This window comes from Nicotiana attenuata, chromosome 10 (assembly GCF_001879085.1).
Source record: "Nicotiana attenuata strain UT chromosome 10, NIATTr2, whole genome shotgun sequence".
Taxonomy (NCBI): Eukaryota; Viridiplantae; Streptophyta; class Magnoliopsida; order Solanales; family Solanaceae; genus Nicotiana; species Nicotiana attenuata.
In genome coordinates, this window is record NC_031998.1 from 40957158 (window position 1) to 40974490 (window position 17333).

Genomic DNA, 17333 nt, shown 5'->3' on the forward strand with positions numbered 1-17333 from the left:
ACTTTGTCTCCAATTGTGAATACTAAATCTCTTCTTCTTTTATCAGCATAAGACTTTTGTCTACTTTGAGCTGTAAGCAATCTCTGTCTGATCAACTGGACCTTGTCCATAGCTTCTTGTACTAGGTCGGGTCCCAATAAGTAAGTCTCACCAGCTTCAAACCATCCGATAGGAGAACGACATCTTCTACCATACAATGCTTCGTACGGTGCCATTTGAATACTGGACTGGAAGCTATTGTTGTAAGCAAATTCAGCTAACGGTAGATAAGTGTCCCAACTATCTCCAAACTCAAGAATGCAAGCTCTCAACATATCCTCCAAGATCTGAATAGTACGTTCAGACTGCCCGTATGTCTGTGGATGAAATGCAGTACTAAGATCTACTCGTATACCCAATGCTTCTTGAAAAGATTTCCAAAAGCGTGAAGTGAACTGTGATCCTCTATCAGAGATGATGGATACTGGAACTCCGTGAAGTCGGACAATTTCGTTCATAAATATCTGTGCATACCTGAATCCACCATATGTAGTTTTCTCCGGCAAAAAGTGTGCTGATTTCGTCAGTCGATCTACAATCACCCATAACGAGTCATAACCTCTAAAGGTTCGTGGTAGCCCGGTGACAAAATCCATAGTAATTCTTTCCCATTTCCACTCTGGAATCTCAATTTGTTATAGTATTCCTGCGGGTCGCTGATGATCAGCCTTGACCTGCTGACAAGTCAAACAACTAGAAACAAAGTTAGCAACATCTTTCTTCATACCTTCCCACCAATAAAATTGCTTCAGGTCATGGTACATTTTTGTGGATCCAGGATGTATAGTGTATTTAGTGTTGTGAGCTTCTTTAAGAATAGCATGTCTCAACCCATCTACGTCTGCTACACATAGCCTGTCACCATTCGAAGAACACCATCACTTTCAATAATCATATCCTTGCTTTTACCAGCTAATGCCTCATCCCTGTATTTGCATAATCGTTCATCCTCATATTGGGTGGCCTTAATGCGCTCAACTAATGAAGACTTAGCTTGGGCATAAGACAACAATGCCTCTGAATTCCCGACACTAAATCTGATACATGTATCTTCTAGTCTCTGAATATCTTTAGCCAAAAGTCTCTTTGCAGGGGATATATGTGCCAAACTCCCCACAGATTTTCTGCTCAATGCATCAGCCACCACATTTGCTTTTCCAGGATGATACAAAATAGAATAATCATAGCCTTTGAGTAATTTCATCCAACGATGCTGCCGAAGACTTAGATCTCTCTGCTGAAAGATATACTTCAGACTTTTATGGTCAGTACAAATCTCACAAGTTTCGCCGTATAGATAATGTCTCCAAATTTTTAGAGCAAATACCACTGCAGCCATCTCCAAGTCATGTGTAGGATAGTTTTGCTCGTGCTTTTTCAATTGTCTCGAAGCATAAGCTATAACACGACCATTTTGCATGAGAACACATCCTAATCCCACACTCGAGGCGTCGCAGAATACTGTAAATCCTCTAGAACCTGATGGTAAGGCTAATATTGGTGCAGTTGTCAAACATGTTTTGAGTTTTTGAAAGCTCTGCTCACATTCCTCCGTCCACTGAAACTTTGCATTTTTTTGTGTTAGCTTGGTCAGCGGCGCTGCTATTCTGGAGAAATCCTGCACAAAACGCCTGTAATAGCCTGCTAAGCCTAAAAAGCTGCGAGTCTCTGTAGGAGAAGTAGGCCTGGGCCATTTCTGCACAGCTTCTGTCTTCTTAGGATCTACCATAATTCCATCTTTGGAAACAACATGCCCCAGAAATGATACCGAGTCTACCCAAAATTGCACTTCGAGAACTTAGCGTAAAGCCGATGTTCTCGCAAAGTCTGCAACACAGTCCTGAGATGATCCTCGTGTTCTCCTTGGCTACGAGAATATATCAGGATATCATCAATAAATAATATTACAAATCTATCCAGAAACGGCTTGAACACCCTATTCATTAAATCCATGAATGCAGCTGGAGCATTTGTCAGTCCGAAAGGCATCACAAGAAACTCATAGTGCCCGTATCGAGTTCTGAAAGCAGTCTTAGAAATATCTTCATCTTTGATTCTAAGTTGATGATAACCAGAACGGAGGTCAATCTTTGAAAAGTGGGCAGCTCCTTGTAACTGATCAAACATGTCATCTATACGGGGCAAAGGATATTTATTGCGTACTGTTATCTTGTTCAACTTCCTGTAGTCAATGCACATTCTCAGGGATCCGTCTTTCTTCCTTACGAACAGTACTGGTGCACCCCACGGTGATACACTAGGTCTAATAAAACCCTTATCTAACAAATCTTGTAACTATTGCTTTAGCTCCCTCAACTCTGCTGGCGCCATTCGATATAGGGGTATCGATATGGGCTGTGTGTCAGGTAGAAAATCAATACCAAAGTCTATTTCTCGTACCGGAGGCAATCCTGGTAAATCCTCAGGAAATACATCAGAAAATTCTCTCACTACTGGTACATTTTCTATACTAACTGTTTCCTTTCTTGTGTCATTTACAATAGCTAAGAGGTTCAAGCAACCTTTCTTCAGAAGTCGTTGAGCCTTCATAAAAGATACAATTTTGCAAGTCTCTGGAACCTGACTCCCTCTTAGAATAAAACTGGGTTCATTTGGTATCTCAAACCTTACTATCTTTGCATGACAATCGACTATAGCATAGCAAGAAGATAACCAATCCATTCCCATCAGCATGTCAAACTCAATCATATCAAGTACAATAAGGTCAGCTAGAGTATCTCTACCCTCAACCCGAATCTGACGTGCACGATACACGTATTCAGTTAATAGAGACTCTCCGACAGGAGTAGCAACTAGAAAAGGATCATTCAATAGCTCGGGCTGTCTACTAAATCTCAAAGCAAAGTACGAGGACATATAGGAGTGAGTAGATCCCGGATCAATCAACACAAGTGCATCAAATGAACAGACAGAAAGAATACCTGTAACCACTGCATTCGAGGCCTGAGCATCCTGTCTCGTAAATGCAAAAACTCTCGCCTGACCTCTACCAGCATTGCCTTGTCCTTGATTCACAGTAGCACGGTCTCCAACACCTCGACCTTTGTTTCCTGTACCTGTAGCACCTGAAGTATTACGAGTAGTCTGAGTCAGTGCAGCTGACTGAATAGAAGCCTGGTTGAAATTTCTCGGAGGCTGAGGGCAATCCCTCAAGTGATGTCCCAACTGGCCACACCGAAAGCACTCTCCAGTTAGAACACGACATTGGCCCAAATGTGACCTACCACAGGTCTGGCAGACTGGAGTAGTGGCATATATCTGCCCAGAATTACAATGTCCAGAAGATGATGGTCCCCTATTACCTTGTCTGTAATGTGGTCTGTATGTGGACTGTGAAGACATGTGTGTCCCTGTCTGAGAACCCTGTTGTTGTTGTTGTTGTCCCTGATTTCCTGCTCTTCTATTTTCACTAAAACCGCCACTGAAAGCCCCTCCTGTCTTGGCCTTCTTACGTAATTCACTAGCTGCACGCTCTTCACGTCCCTTGTTTTCAATCTTTCTAGCAAGGATAACTACATTAGAGTAGGATAAAGTCTTCATTTGTGGGGCTACTGCAGTGTATAGACGACCAACCAATCCATCAACAAACCTCTGAATTCGAGCTTCTTCGGTAGGCACTAAGTGAGGAGCATATATAGCCAGCTTACAAAACTTAGTGTTATATGTTGACACATCCATATCTGGAGTCTGAACCAATCTCTCAAAGTCTCTAGCATGTTGTTGCATCAGACTGTCTGGAAGAAAATGATTCTTGAACAACTTAGTGAACTCGTCCCATGTCAGTGGTGGTGCTCCTGCCGGCCTTCCTAGCAATACAGTTTCATACCATGTGTTGGCCATATCCTCTAGTTTGTATGCTGCGAGCTCCACGGCTCTCTCACTAGAACATCCAAGAGCACGTAATGCCTTGAGTGTCCCATCCAAGAAACTTTGAGGATCTGCTGAATTATCGGAACCTGTGAATTTTGGTGATTTCAATTTCAGGAACTCGTGTAGGGATACTTCCTTATTTCCGAAAGTCTGGGTCTGTGCAGGTGCTTGTGTCTGTAAAGTAGCCTGAGGAGCTGAACTTCCTCCCTGAGTAGGCACCAATGCCTCTAACACATTCAATAACCTTGCCACTGCATCTGCAGGTAAGGCAACAGTAGGTACAACAGTTGGCACTGGTGGTGGAGCGTTCTGAACTCCCTGCTCTTGCACTTGATCTGGCATAACAGCTTGGGTTTGACCCATGTTCCCAACTTGAGGTTGAGGAGCAGTCTGTCTTCTAGTTTGATGAACCCCAACTTGACCGCCACCCCGGGTAGTACCACGTCCAGCACCACGTCCAGCAGATGAGGGTGTGCGTGTCCTAGCCATCTGCGAAAGAAATATTCCAAAGTCAATCTCAAGTTATCTCAACGCACGATCAAAGAATGAAAGAAGGGAAAACATTCCTAAATGTTCAGTAGCCTCAAGTTCATAAGTATGGGCGCCTACATACCCATGAACAAGACTCTACTAAACATTGCTCCATGACTCGGGACTTAAAGCCTAAGCTCTGATACCAACTTTGTCACGACCCAATTTAGGATTGTGACCGGCGCTTAGGAGCAAGTGCTCCCAAGTAAGCCTCATCGGTAATTTTACAGAAAATCGGACAGAGTTTCCCCTGTTTTTGGACCATCCCAAAAATTTTCCTGTCTCAAATCAGCAACCAAACATCCTAATATCATACCAAACAATTGACAACTTGTCAATTAACCAATACAAGTCTCCACCAGACTAAACCACCAACTAACCACTAGAAATACTAATTTATCTCCAACTTTGATAAATGAGAACGATACTCAACATAAGACTATAATAACAAAAGAATACTCATGACACTAAAATAATGACTATGGAGCGACTCTAAGAATTCAATGAAAAGACCATAACAATAACTAAAATCTCTGCCCACGCGAACAAGTGCGAGGCTCACCGAGAAATATCGACTTGTGCGCTTTAATTAACGAAATCCTCGCCTGCGTCAACTGCTGTCTCTGTAAAAAAAAATTAGCGGGGAATGAGTCGCTAGCTCAGTGAGTAATAACACTTAACCACAACCGTTTTTATTTGGGGACAAGTCAGAAACATGCTAGTATCTCAAAGAGAAAATACATAAAAATATCCTTTCAGAAACAACAAATAATTTTCAGTCTCATCACGCTTTTCTTGTAGTAAAATATAATTAACAATTCAGTAATAAGCTTGGTAACCACTGTATAATATCAGTATTCACATTTTGGGAGGTTTCAATGAATGGATCATGTAATCGGTATAACTGTGGACTTCTATGCAAGAAGTCATATATAACGGTAGTCCCTACTCGAGGGAAATCGGTAACGGTATGCTAGTTCTACCTTCCCACTAGCGAGGCTATAACGGTAATTGGTAATTACAAGGTGCACCAGGTCTAACGAACCCGCCGTTAGCTACGGGATCCTTCAAAGTCTACTCCCATTTATACTTGTCTCTGTATCCGTATATACTCATAGGAAAACTATTTTAAAACAATATAGGGCATTTCGGTCTTATCAAATCATATAATTTCCTTTCGATAACAGTAAATTCAAGTAACGGTAAAACAGATCTAGTGACAACGAAAATATTTAAAACCACGGTATTCATCTCAAATAACTATTTTGGTATCATATCGAGTAAAAGACTTGTCCCACATGCACTCAAAATAATCGGTAACATATTCATATTAAAAATCATGTGTAAATCATACAAGTTATGAAAACACAAATTGCGGTAAGATTACTACTCACCGTACTCGTACCAAAATACCAACTGCTTCACCTCAAGCAACTCGTACAAATTCCTCCAATCAATCTATAATTACATAATATCGATCTCATGTTAATTTTCCTTTTTTTTAGGCTAATTCATAGTTATTTTAGAATATCCCAATCCTCCGAGTTTTATACTTTATCATCAGTTCGCCGAATTATATTTACCCATGCTATGAGTAATTTAAATTAGTCCAAAATCTTTTAAGTAAAAATATATTTATATGGTTTATTCCTTTTACTGTTCAATTTCCTTAATCGTGTGCATAAATTGAAACTGAAATAACTTTACTGTACTATAATATTACCTNCAAATAACTATTTCGGTCTCATATCGAGTAAAAGACTTGTCCCACATGCAACTCAAAATAATCAGTAACATATTCATATTAAAAATTATGTGTAAATCATGCAAGTTATGAAAACACAAATTGCGGTAAGATTACTACTCACAGTACTCGTGCCGAAATACCAAATGCTTCAGCTCGAACAATTCGTACAAATTCCTCCAATCAATCTATAATTACATGATATCGATATCATGAGCCAATTCGTTGGAGTCTGATCACTAATACATACATACACACATATACATATACATACATACATATACATATACATATATATATAATATATATATATATATATATATATATATATATATATATATATATATTACTTAATGTAAGAGTACGTGAATTAAAAGGGAAATAACCTATTTCTATTTTTTTTGTCCTTATATTGATGATACTACCACCTCTAAGGCAGAAGGTTTGACTTTCTTATTTGAAAAAAAAAATATCCTTTCGTAAGTATACAACTTAAATATAATTTACATACAACTTTACTACAATTTCGTAAGTATATTGTATGTCATGTGTTCGTCTTTTTCTTCGTCAGGCTTCAATTTGCAATTCAGCCAAAATCGTCTTCTTCTTCTTCTTTAGGCTTCAATCTGCAATTTCAGCCATACATACATATATATATATACATATATATACAATATATATATATATATATGTATATATATATATATTACTTAATGTAAGAGTACGTGAATTGAAAGGGAAATAACCTATTTCTATTTTTTTTTGTCCTTATATTGATGATACTACCACCTCTAAGGCAGAAGGTTTGACTTTCTTATTTGAAAAAAAAAATATCCTTTCGTAAGTATACAACTTAAATATAATTTACATACAACTTTACTACAATTTCGTAAGTATATTGTATGTCATGTGTTCGTCTTCTTCTTCGTCAAGTTTCAATTTGCAATTCAGCCAAAATCGTCTTCTTATTCTTCTTCAGGCTTCAATCTACAATTCAGCCAAAATCAAGTCTAATCTTCACCAAACACCCTCAAAGAATATTCCCAATTTGTTTGCAACAACAACCAATACAAACAAATAATAGTTTTGAAAAACCAAATTCGAATTCAAAGCTTTGAAGCCTTTTAATGGATATCAATGGTGGAGAATCAAAATACCTTCAAAATTTATTGATTGACAATTTCAATTCGAACACCAATTGTGAACACGTGAAAGGAAATTGCTAAGTTAAAAATCTATATTAAAACAATTGAAATTCATTGATGAATTCCCCGAAAAAAGCGGATAAAAAGCATAGAAAAATGAAGGAACACAAATTGGTGAAAGAACAGAGGCAGTGAGAGAGAGAGACGGAGAGAAAGAGAGAGAAAGAGAGACGAAGAGAGAGATCAGGGATGTGAAATAACTGATTCCCTAATCAATTTCTAATATAAAGGGATACTCATTAATACTAATTGTATATAATTGGTAAATTGTATATGCCCATGTAATTAAGTTAAAACTTGATTAAAGAGTATAATAAAGTTTTGTACATAGTATAGGAAGGTAAAAATCCCTAATAATAAGAATAAACCCAAGCCCAACTCCAACTCAAGTCAGACGCTATGAGACATCTACTATTCACATATTACTGCGCTTGTACTTGTAATATATTCTCAAGCCTATATATTTCTTGGTTTTCTGTTTTGTCTTTAAGATTTTATATTAATGTTCCTCTTATCATTTGTTTATTGAGAAATTTTCATAAATAGATATCTTTTAGTGGTAATTAGCTCTCTATAGATACCATTTGCTATATTACAGCATGTAGATACGTTTTTAGATGTTTTAAGATGTATTTGATGTATTTAGGTTACTGTATTCTTGAATACATTAGATAAAAGCGGCGTGAATCATGGAAAACCTGTTAATAAGATGCTGCATTCAACTGTATTCAAGAGTTGAATCATTAAATACAGTAATGTATATTCCTTAAAAAAGGGACCTTTCAACTGATTAAAAACGGAAAGAAAATCAATCTAGCAAATAGTCTCCTAATATAACTCAACTAACACAATTATAGCACCCATAATCTGTATTTCCCCCTCCATCAACGATTTTCCATCCGAAAGTATCCAAAAACAGAGGATTCTGTCGATTTTCAAATCTCCCTTCTTTCTTTTCATGTTCTTTTGCTACAGTTCGTAGAAATCAATTTCCAACCAAAAAAATTTGAGATTGATACAATTGTATACAGAAATACGTTCAAATTCGATTTTGCATATGGCATATGTTCAAGAAGCTCTTTAGACATACACAACGCTTGGGAAAAAGTACCAGGAGATGCTTACCTTGAATGAGGCAATATCTACACGAATGATACAAGGTATTCTGTCCTATGCTATGTATTCTGTTTCTTTTTCCAAACTCCCAGAAATCTGTCCATTTATGTCCGTGTGTGCTTGTTAGGTTGCTTGAGTCCGAAGAGGTGGAGAAGAAAGGGGAGGAGATTCAAGGGTTAAGGGTGAGAGAATTTTTGGCGTCATCGGCTACAGATCTGTGTGTGTATATGATTTTTTGGTCTTCTTCTATGTTTTTTACTGAAGTGGGGAAATTCATCGGAATACAACTAACAAAGCTGTATTATATATAATTTTAATATGTATTGTCAATACGTATGATTCTAATGTTTTTGTTAGCATCCTGTTGCCTAAAGTACAGTAGACTTTTGATAAGTTCTGCACTAATTACAGTTGATATTCTGCTGGTCTAAATATATGATGTATTCATCTATATGCAAATATTTCAGGTGTATGTAACTTATTAATTTAGCATTATACATTTGGTAATTCAGTTATATGTGCTCAAAACTTATATTTCTATTTTTAAATGTAGGTGGTACCATCAACTGAATACTTACATACGGTTAACGATGGTGGGAGGAATTACACAATCTGCCTGTTAGAGAGAAAATGTGTTTGTGGGAGGTTCCAAGTTGATGAATTGCCATGCCCACATGCTTGGGCTGTATTGAAGAGCAAGTTTCTAATGCCAGAAGAATATTGCTCTAACTATTATAAACCAAATACAATTGTAATGACATACGATGTGCCAGTGTACCCGCTACCGGACAGAAATGACTGGAATATACCAGAACATGTTGCAGAGGAGGTTGTACTACCACCCAAATGGAAAAGACCTCCTAGAAGGCCAAAGAAGAAGCGCAATAAAACTTTAAGTGAATTGCTGCAGCCGAAAAATCAACATTCATGTAGCATATGTGGGCAGGGAGAACATAACAAGCGAACGTGTAGAAATGCTCCACGTAATAAATAGTTAACACTCTGACATGTATTGGTGCTTCAACGATTTGTCAATACGTATGATGACATTGTCAAGTAATAAATTCTCATTGTCAAGTAATATATTCTGAAATGACTTTCGTGAATAGTTTCTGAATACATATAGTTGAAGTATTTTTATACAGATAAATATATATGAACTATACAGTTTAGTAGAACTGAGTATAGATGAATACTAAAAAATACAACTGGATACAGCTGCTGTATTTTTATGAATAATACAGTTGAGTAGGACTGAATGTAAATGAATACACCAAAATACAACTGAATACAGCTGAATAATACACTTGAATACAACTAACTACTGCTGAATAAAACAGTTGAATACAACTGACTACGTAAAACCTGTTTAATACAGCTGAATTTGTATTCTTTAATATGTATTAACTGAACTTGAAAGATACATCTGAATGAATGCTGCTGAATACAACTGAATACAACTAAATTTGACAGTTAAATACAACTAAATACAACTGAATTCAGAAAAAATACATCTGAATTCTTTTATATAACCTACCATCAGCATACATAAAGTTTTTGACTTTGAAATTAACATGTTCATTGCCTAAAACCTGTTCAAGCAAAGTTACTTGGTATTAATACATACTTGAATCCTGTAAGATAAATATGAATACAAACTGAAGAATAAGCATGAATACTTATGAACAAACCAGAGAAACAACGATTGAAAAGTTGTAATTGTCATACACGAACACTGTTGATAAAGTGATAAGTTTTTCAAACTAAATACCATCTACACCAAAAACTACTCAAAACAGTATTCTTCTTGAAACTACACTCCAAAACTACAATAACCTAAAGCCGCTCCAACACTATCTGCATCTTTGAATCTGACTCCGTGATTTGCTTAGCAATCTTTGAAGGTGCTTCATTCTCGCTTATGGCATGAAGCATCTGAAGAGTTGATGTTGAACTTCACAGCGCTTCATTTGAAGAAAATTTCCAAAGCAAGTATTACCAAGTTGTTGGTACCGATCAGGAGTAAGGTTCTCTTTTAGCTGGGAGACTATATCAGTGTTAGTATAAACAATGATATGGGGTGCAAATTTTGGATGGTGTTTCACAAAAAACTTAATTCCCTGCATTTAACAAGAATAAATACATGTAAATACAATTGAATACAATGCATATTTCTGACATGAATACATATGAATACAACTATAAACACTTAGAAGTATAGATATAACTGAATACACAGAATATATTACAGTACATCTGACATGAATACATACGAATACAACTAAATACACTGACAAGGCTAAATACATATTAAAAAACTAGATACAACGCACATGACATAAAAAATAACTAAGCTGAATACATATGAATACAATTAAAAACTTACTGGAAAATTGAACAGTTGCAAAAAAAAAAAAATACATTGAAAAATAAATAGCTGCTTCAAAATACAACAGTGTTGGGAACCTTGAAAATCATTAAGAATAGAACTGTCAAAATACATAAGAATACATATACATACTTATAAACACAACTGAATACATTCATACCAAATAGTACAAAAATGTGAAATTGAATAAAACTGAATATATTTAAACACAACCAGATACATACGAATACAACATCATACATGTAAAATAAGGAATAATTATGAATACATATAAGTTTCTTTGAATGCATATTGATAAAATAGCAATTACATTTTCGTGTCGTGTATCTGATGTTTTTTTTGCAGCAACTTCCTTTACATTGACACATGAAGAATCATTCATAGGTTTTTTCCTCTTTGAAGCAACTGGATTTTTTGTTTCTTTTGAAGATTTCTCAACTTGGGCTTCTTTTGACTTGTCATTGTGCAATTTAGTTCTTCTCTCTGAAACTGTAGTTGCTGATAAACCTGCAAAATCCGACTCCGCTTGAGTTATTTGCAACGAGAAAGAGGACCGATCAAAATTGAGAATTTTGGTGGGTATACCTCTGGTTATCATCTTGTGTGGTGTTGAATCCGACATTGGAGAGAAAAACCAAAGCTTCCTGGTGAGTAAACAATACCAATGGTTATTGTTTCATAAACAAACTAAAATCGGTATGAAAATTAGAGAAACAAAATAAGGATGTCAAAATCGAAGAAGAAAACTTACCAGGAGTATACAAATCGGCAGTAAAACAGTGATTTTAGCTAGATTTTGAATGTTGGATTGATAATGGCGGAGAAATAGAGAATTTGGGTGGGAGAAGAGTTATGAAACGTGGGTTTGTGGGAGAAGCGAGTAAAGTGTATGCAAAAAGAGAGAGAGAAAACGTGGTTAGAGCACAAATACGGTGATTATGTGAGAGAAAATACTAAAAAGGCGAGAGAAAAATATTATTTAGCATATATGGTGCCTTAAATGTAGGATATAACTATAATTAGATATTTTTCTATAAAGGATAAAAGGTATTTATAGGATATAATATTTTAAAATGGTATTTATTTAAAATAAATAGGGTACTGAGGTTTTCTATAGGGTGTAAAATTTCCTTGTTTATTTGCACAACAGTGAAGGGAGTCTGCAACAGATGAACAGAGTTATTGGTAAGCAGAAGAGAAGGCAACTGTTGCACAGATGCAAAGTGCGAGCGCTGGCACCATTTCCTAAAGGATTTCGTGGTTAAGGAACAAATTACCAACGAAGAACAATTCTTTAGTTAGCCCACTTGTGACTAAACTTGTGTTTTTTCTTCGCTTTGTTTTGACTAGATGAGTTTTGGTCCACGTACACTTAGCACAACCAATATTATAAATTACAATTTTATTTATTTAATACTACGAAAGTTCGGACGTAGGATCTAGGGTGGTCCAAAAAAATAAAAAAACAGATCGACTTGAATTAATTTAGTATGATTATGTAACTGTACCGAACCAAACAAAAAAATACCGAATTGTACCGAACTATTTCGATACGATATTTAATTTGCATAATTGATATACCGAAGTACCGAACCGAAGTTTTTAAATACCGTACCGAATGACCTTAATCTAGTAGTCAAGAGAAAAGGTGTCAAGTTGACTATTGGAGCTAAATTAGGTGGATCTAAATAGATTAGTTTATAACTGAATCATGACTAATTCGCGTATAGTTAATATTGGAATTAAGATGAGTTAGGTTAAAATAATGAGAATTATCCAACTAGCTCCATGCTTACTGCGCGAAAGGAAATTAACAACGTAATCCACAAACACCGTTGTACTCGACGTGTATTCATATTATTGGTGGATTCTGAGCTGTCGCGACCCAGGGGTAACCTAACCATTACCCTTCTTTTTTCAAGTATATAAAGCGTGATAAAGACATTAGCTACCCTTTTTCAGTGTAAAACTTTCTGCTCGAGACTTTCTCCTTTCTGCAGACTTAACACATCTTTTTTTACCGCCGGCGGCGACCGGAAGTTGCAGGCGACGGTGACGGAAGTGTAAGGACGTGTAAACGAGAGGTTGAAGATGAAGATTTTTGTAAAGACTTTGAAAGGCACTCACTTTGAGATCGAAGTGAAACCCGAAGACACGGTACCTATCGATTTATCTCTCTTATCTTTTTAAATTGTATATTCATGCTTTCATGGGTCTATATTTGTGAAGTTGTGTGCAATTAGCAAATTGAGTTGTTGTAGCGGCGGTTGGACTCTGATTAGGGTTTAATAGCAGCTGGCGTGGATTCAGGATTTTAAGTCAGTGATACTCCTAACTGGTCCTGTAATAGTGAATACCGACTTGTTATGACAAAAATTCAATTCTTTATATAGTTCGAGTCAAAGTTAGTGGCGTCCTGGCGAAAGCTAAATCAATCGCTGTAGAGTGGTAGCTTTGTTTGCGAATTGTAGGTTATTTAAAGTAATATTGATATTGTTGTTGTTTTGATTCGTGGATTGATAGTATAGAATGCTGTGAAGTTATTTTGGGATTTCTTTTTTGCTAACCGTGGTGTCCCGGCCAGCTTGCGTGCACCTCGACTAATTTTGGGATATTTTATGCGGATTGCTTGAGTAGAACTGGATTTAGATTCGGGTAAATGATTGTTTACTATTGAGCAGATTCCATACAGTCCTGCTATTATTATAGCACTATGAAGAGCAAATATCTGCTGCCACTGTTGGGGACTCTTTAGTTTATACCATTTCCGCATCACCTTACAGGACTTTCTGCATCAAAACTTAGGTTAAAGAAATGCTTTAAATTATTATTTTGTTCTTGAGTCCTACGGGTGGAAGCTTGGGTGCAAGTATTCTCGTTTTTTCTAAGAAGGGTAGTTGGGAGTGATTTTAATTGAGTTGGGACTTGAGAGTGATTTTTATTGTTTCTAATGTTACTGGAGCAATTGGTTGTGTTAATGGAGTTCCTGTTTTTTAGCACGACCTTGGTTAGAGTGCTAGGTAAGTTATGTGATACAATAACTTGCTAGCAATAGGAAAGAGAATGATCTAGGTAGAAATAGGACCTTTCCTTCTTGTCACTACTTTCCTCTACTCTCAATAAAAAGAAAGGAAGGCAGGACAAACAAAAAAGAAAAAGTACAGTTGACAATCTTTCCTTCTGTTGGAAAGGTGATTGATTGTCGATTGGGTGGTGTCAGGACTGCTTCATGATTTTCTCGTGTTCAATTTTGAATTTCTCCTTCAAAAATGGGTCAACTAAGTTGTGAGAAGCAATAACGTCCGTTAAAAGCAATACTCCATCCGTTTCAATTTAGATGAGGTAGTTTGATTTGGCACGGAGTTTAAGAAAAAAAAGATTTTGAAACTTGTGGTCTTAAAAGCTTAAGGGGTAAAAGCTTTGTGGGGCCATGACATTTGTGTGGTTTTAAAAGTTTCTCATTAAGAGTAAAATGAAGAGTTCAAAGTTGAATTATTTCCAATTGTAAAAATGTCATTCTTTTTGGAACGGATTAATAAGAAAAGTGTGTCATCTAAATTGAAATAGAGGGAGTATGTATTATCCGAATGGTTGATTCTAAGTTCTAGGACTCTTTCATTCTCTTAATATCATACTTTGTCTCAATGATTATATACTTTAGATTGCTTCGTCCATCTCATTCATAATTCATTGCTAAAACAATTTGAATATAAGATTGCTTCTTTCATCTCATTTTGTTTGAGGACAAACCTATACTTCCCGGATCAATATCGATTTTTTTAGATGGTGCAAGGCAGAAGATTGTTCTTGAGATAACGTTTGAAAGATTTTCATCAGCACTTAGAGTTTTCTTTTATATTTCTCCGTTAATTTCTGATTTTGTTTCATGTGGACACATCGTTGTCATCTAACAAGGTCTTCACTTTCCCTAAACAATTCTTTTTATCTTAAAGAAAATAAGTGTTGGCTTTCTGAGAATTTAGTGGCATCTAGTGATGGCGTCACTTGGAAGGTAAGACTGAATAGGGATGTTTGGTCAGAAAATATCAAGGTTCGCTTATGTTAAAGGTTCCACATGGTTTGAGGGAATACCAAGGTTCCCTTTTTTTGGAGTTCAATTAGGTCGAATGTTCATTTTCTTAACATGACATCATGCTGTCCACACTCCAAATGTTACGCCCTGGGAGTAACCGGGGGGCGGGGGGGTCCCACATTGGTTGAGGGAATGGCTTGTTGTCTCCTTGTTTTGGGCAATCCTCACCTCATGAGCTAGCTTTTGGAATTGAATTAGGCCCAAGGTCCCTATAGGGTCCACTTCCCTTATAATGCCCTTATGAATGCAATTCGGTTTGGCCCGGTGTTCTTGAGCTGCAGCCACTCGAAACATCGTTTCAAGAGGTAGAAGATGAGAATAGAATTGCATCGTGCCATGAGGATGATGAAACCTTCTGCATGCAGAGAATTCAGAAGATGTGCTGCTTTGTTTTTTAGTTTTTATGTTTGCCTTTTCTTTTATATCGGTTTTTCTTTTTCATCTTTTTGTGATTCTCTTTCCTTTCTTTTAGTCCAAAGAATAGTGTGCAGGCATTGAGCAGCTTGTGCAGCAGTTACAGCTATTTTACTTTCCTAATTTTGCTTTTTTGTTGTTTATTCGTCTCCCTAGCTAAGCCCTCTTTGTGTACTTCAGATGTTTCCACCCTTTCCTGTTTGATAATAGAGTAAGTTGACCCAAAATAATCAGAACAGCATTGCAAGCGTCGTGTTACTTTTAAACAAAAAGCCCTGATCTCACTCATGTTTGTAATTTCTCTGCCAGTGCTTTCTTTCGTTCCTTCTTCTTTCCCTTTTTCCTCTGTTGCACAAACTGATGTCCATAGCAATAAATATTCAGGTTGCTGATGTGAAGAAAAACATAGAAACAGCTCAAGGTCAAGATGTCTACCCCGCTGCACAACAGATGCTTATCCACCAGGGTAAAGTTCTCAAGGACACTACAACGTTGGAGGAAAACAAAGTCGCTGAGAATAGTTTTGTTGTTATAATGCTTTCTAAGGTACCAATTCTTCAGAATAATATGAGCATGCTCCACAAAGGTTTTTTCTATTGTTTTGTTAGAAATAGATGTTCTTCCTGGATGATTTTAAGGGTACTTTTGCTTCCATGAGCTGTGTGAATACAGATTTCTCTATTTATTTTTTTTCGCTGATGCTGGTTCATATCCAATTTTTGTCCTCCCATGATCATTGTAGAATAAGGTTTCAACAAGTGCAACCTCAGCTGCGCAACCAGCACCTTCAAATACGGTGAGAACTTAATTATTTATGGAGGGTTCTTTTAGTTATTTGAGGTTTTTTATGCAGTTTTTATCTGTTTCTAGTGTGATGATTGAGATTATGAATTCTACTTACTTTAACAAATATATATATATATATATATATATATATATATATATATATATATAAACTTCTGCGGCGTGCAACCTGATCCAATAATAATAGTCGACTGCGCTCACTGGGGGTGTGCAGACTCCGGAGGGGCTCCTTCAGCCCAAGCGCTATACTACTGCGGCGTGCAGCCCGATCCATATAATATATCACTGCGGCGTGCAGCCCGATCCATATNTATATATATATATATATATATAAACTTGCCACCATTTTTTATTTAAACACCTTATCTAAGGGTCTGATCTATTGAACTCTTCATGTTACTAAAAAGTGTGCCAATTGAACACTCAATGCAGATGTGGAACCGTACGTGCATCTCAAACAAAACTGAGTGCGTGAAATAAGAAAATTTACACAACATTCTCGTTTTTATCACTCTTTGTTTCCATCAAACTTGCCTACCTCCCACACCCCACACCCACCGTGGCTCACTTTCACAACCAAAACATGGCCTTATCCCAGAAAAAAAATGAACCTTCAATATTTTGAGCGTTACTTATGCATCTCCCTCCCATTTTCTATTTTTATGTATCATTTTTTCCATAAAAGAAGATGAGAGATATAGGGTGAAAAAATGGAGAATTGGGATTTGGTAGTTTTTGCTGGTTTTTAATTATTTCTCAAGATAAGGAGATTGAATATGGCTAGGTCTTGCAGATGATTAAGAGCCCGTTTGGATTGGCTTATTTTAAGTGCTTTTAAGCCAAAATAGTTTTTAAGCCATTTTGTAGTGTTTGGATAAAGTAAAAAAAGTGCTTTTAAGCACTTGTTTTAAAGCTAAAATGACAAGAACAAGCTAAAAGCCAAAAGCTCCTAACTTATGGCTTAAAAGCTATTTTGGCTTAAAAGCTACTTAAAATAAGCCCATCCAAACGGGCTCTAAAGTGTTAATAGATGAGTATCCAGGATCCAGTAAATGCAAATTACGCAAATTATGCAAAAGGGGATTCATTACCCCCCCCCCCCCCCCC

At 36.5% G+C, this 17333-nt stretch overlaps 2 protein-coding genes across 2 annotated transcripts in view; both read left to right on the forward strand.

The window, feature by feature from the left end:
- Window positions 7507–9520, forward strand: LOC109233736. The gene is made up of 4 exons (XM_019399602.1): window positions 7507–7524; window positions 8057–8134; window positions 8619–8708; window positions 9080–9520. The coding sequence occupies exons 1-4, from the start codon at window positions 7507–7509 to the stop codon at window positions 9518–9520; spliced, it is 627 nt and encodes a 208-aa protein (XP_019255147.1).
- LOC109233361 (ubiquitin receptor RAD23d-like) overlaps window positions 12854–17333 on the forward strand; it is a 10572-nt gene continuing 6092 nt past the window's right edge. Inside the window, exons 1-3 of the mRNA XM_019399213.1 lie at window positions 12854–13072; window positions 15807–15968; window positions 16165–16218. Coding sequence (XP_019254758.1) covers window positions 13007–13072; window positions 15807–15968; window positions 16165–16218 — 282 coding nt within the window. The 5' untranslated portion in view covers window positions 12854–13006. The remainder of the gene's footprint in view (window positions 13073–15806; window positions 15969–16164; window positions 16219–17333) is intronic.

Coding starts and splice junctions, on each gene's coding strand:
- LOC109233736 (XM_019399602.1), top strand. Junction 8,135..8,618: donor ATAAGATGCTGCATTCAACT/GTATTCAAGAGT, acceptor CCAAACTCCCAG/AAATCTGTCCATTTATGTCC. Junction 8,709..9,079: donor AGGAGATTCAAGGGTTAAGG/GTGAGAGAATTT, acceptor TTTTAAATGTAG/GTGGTACCATCAACTGAATA.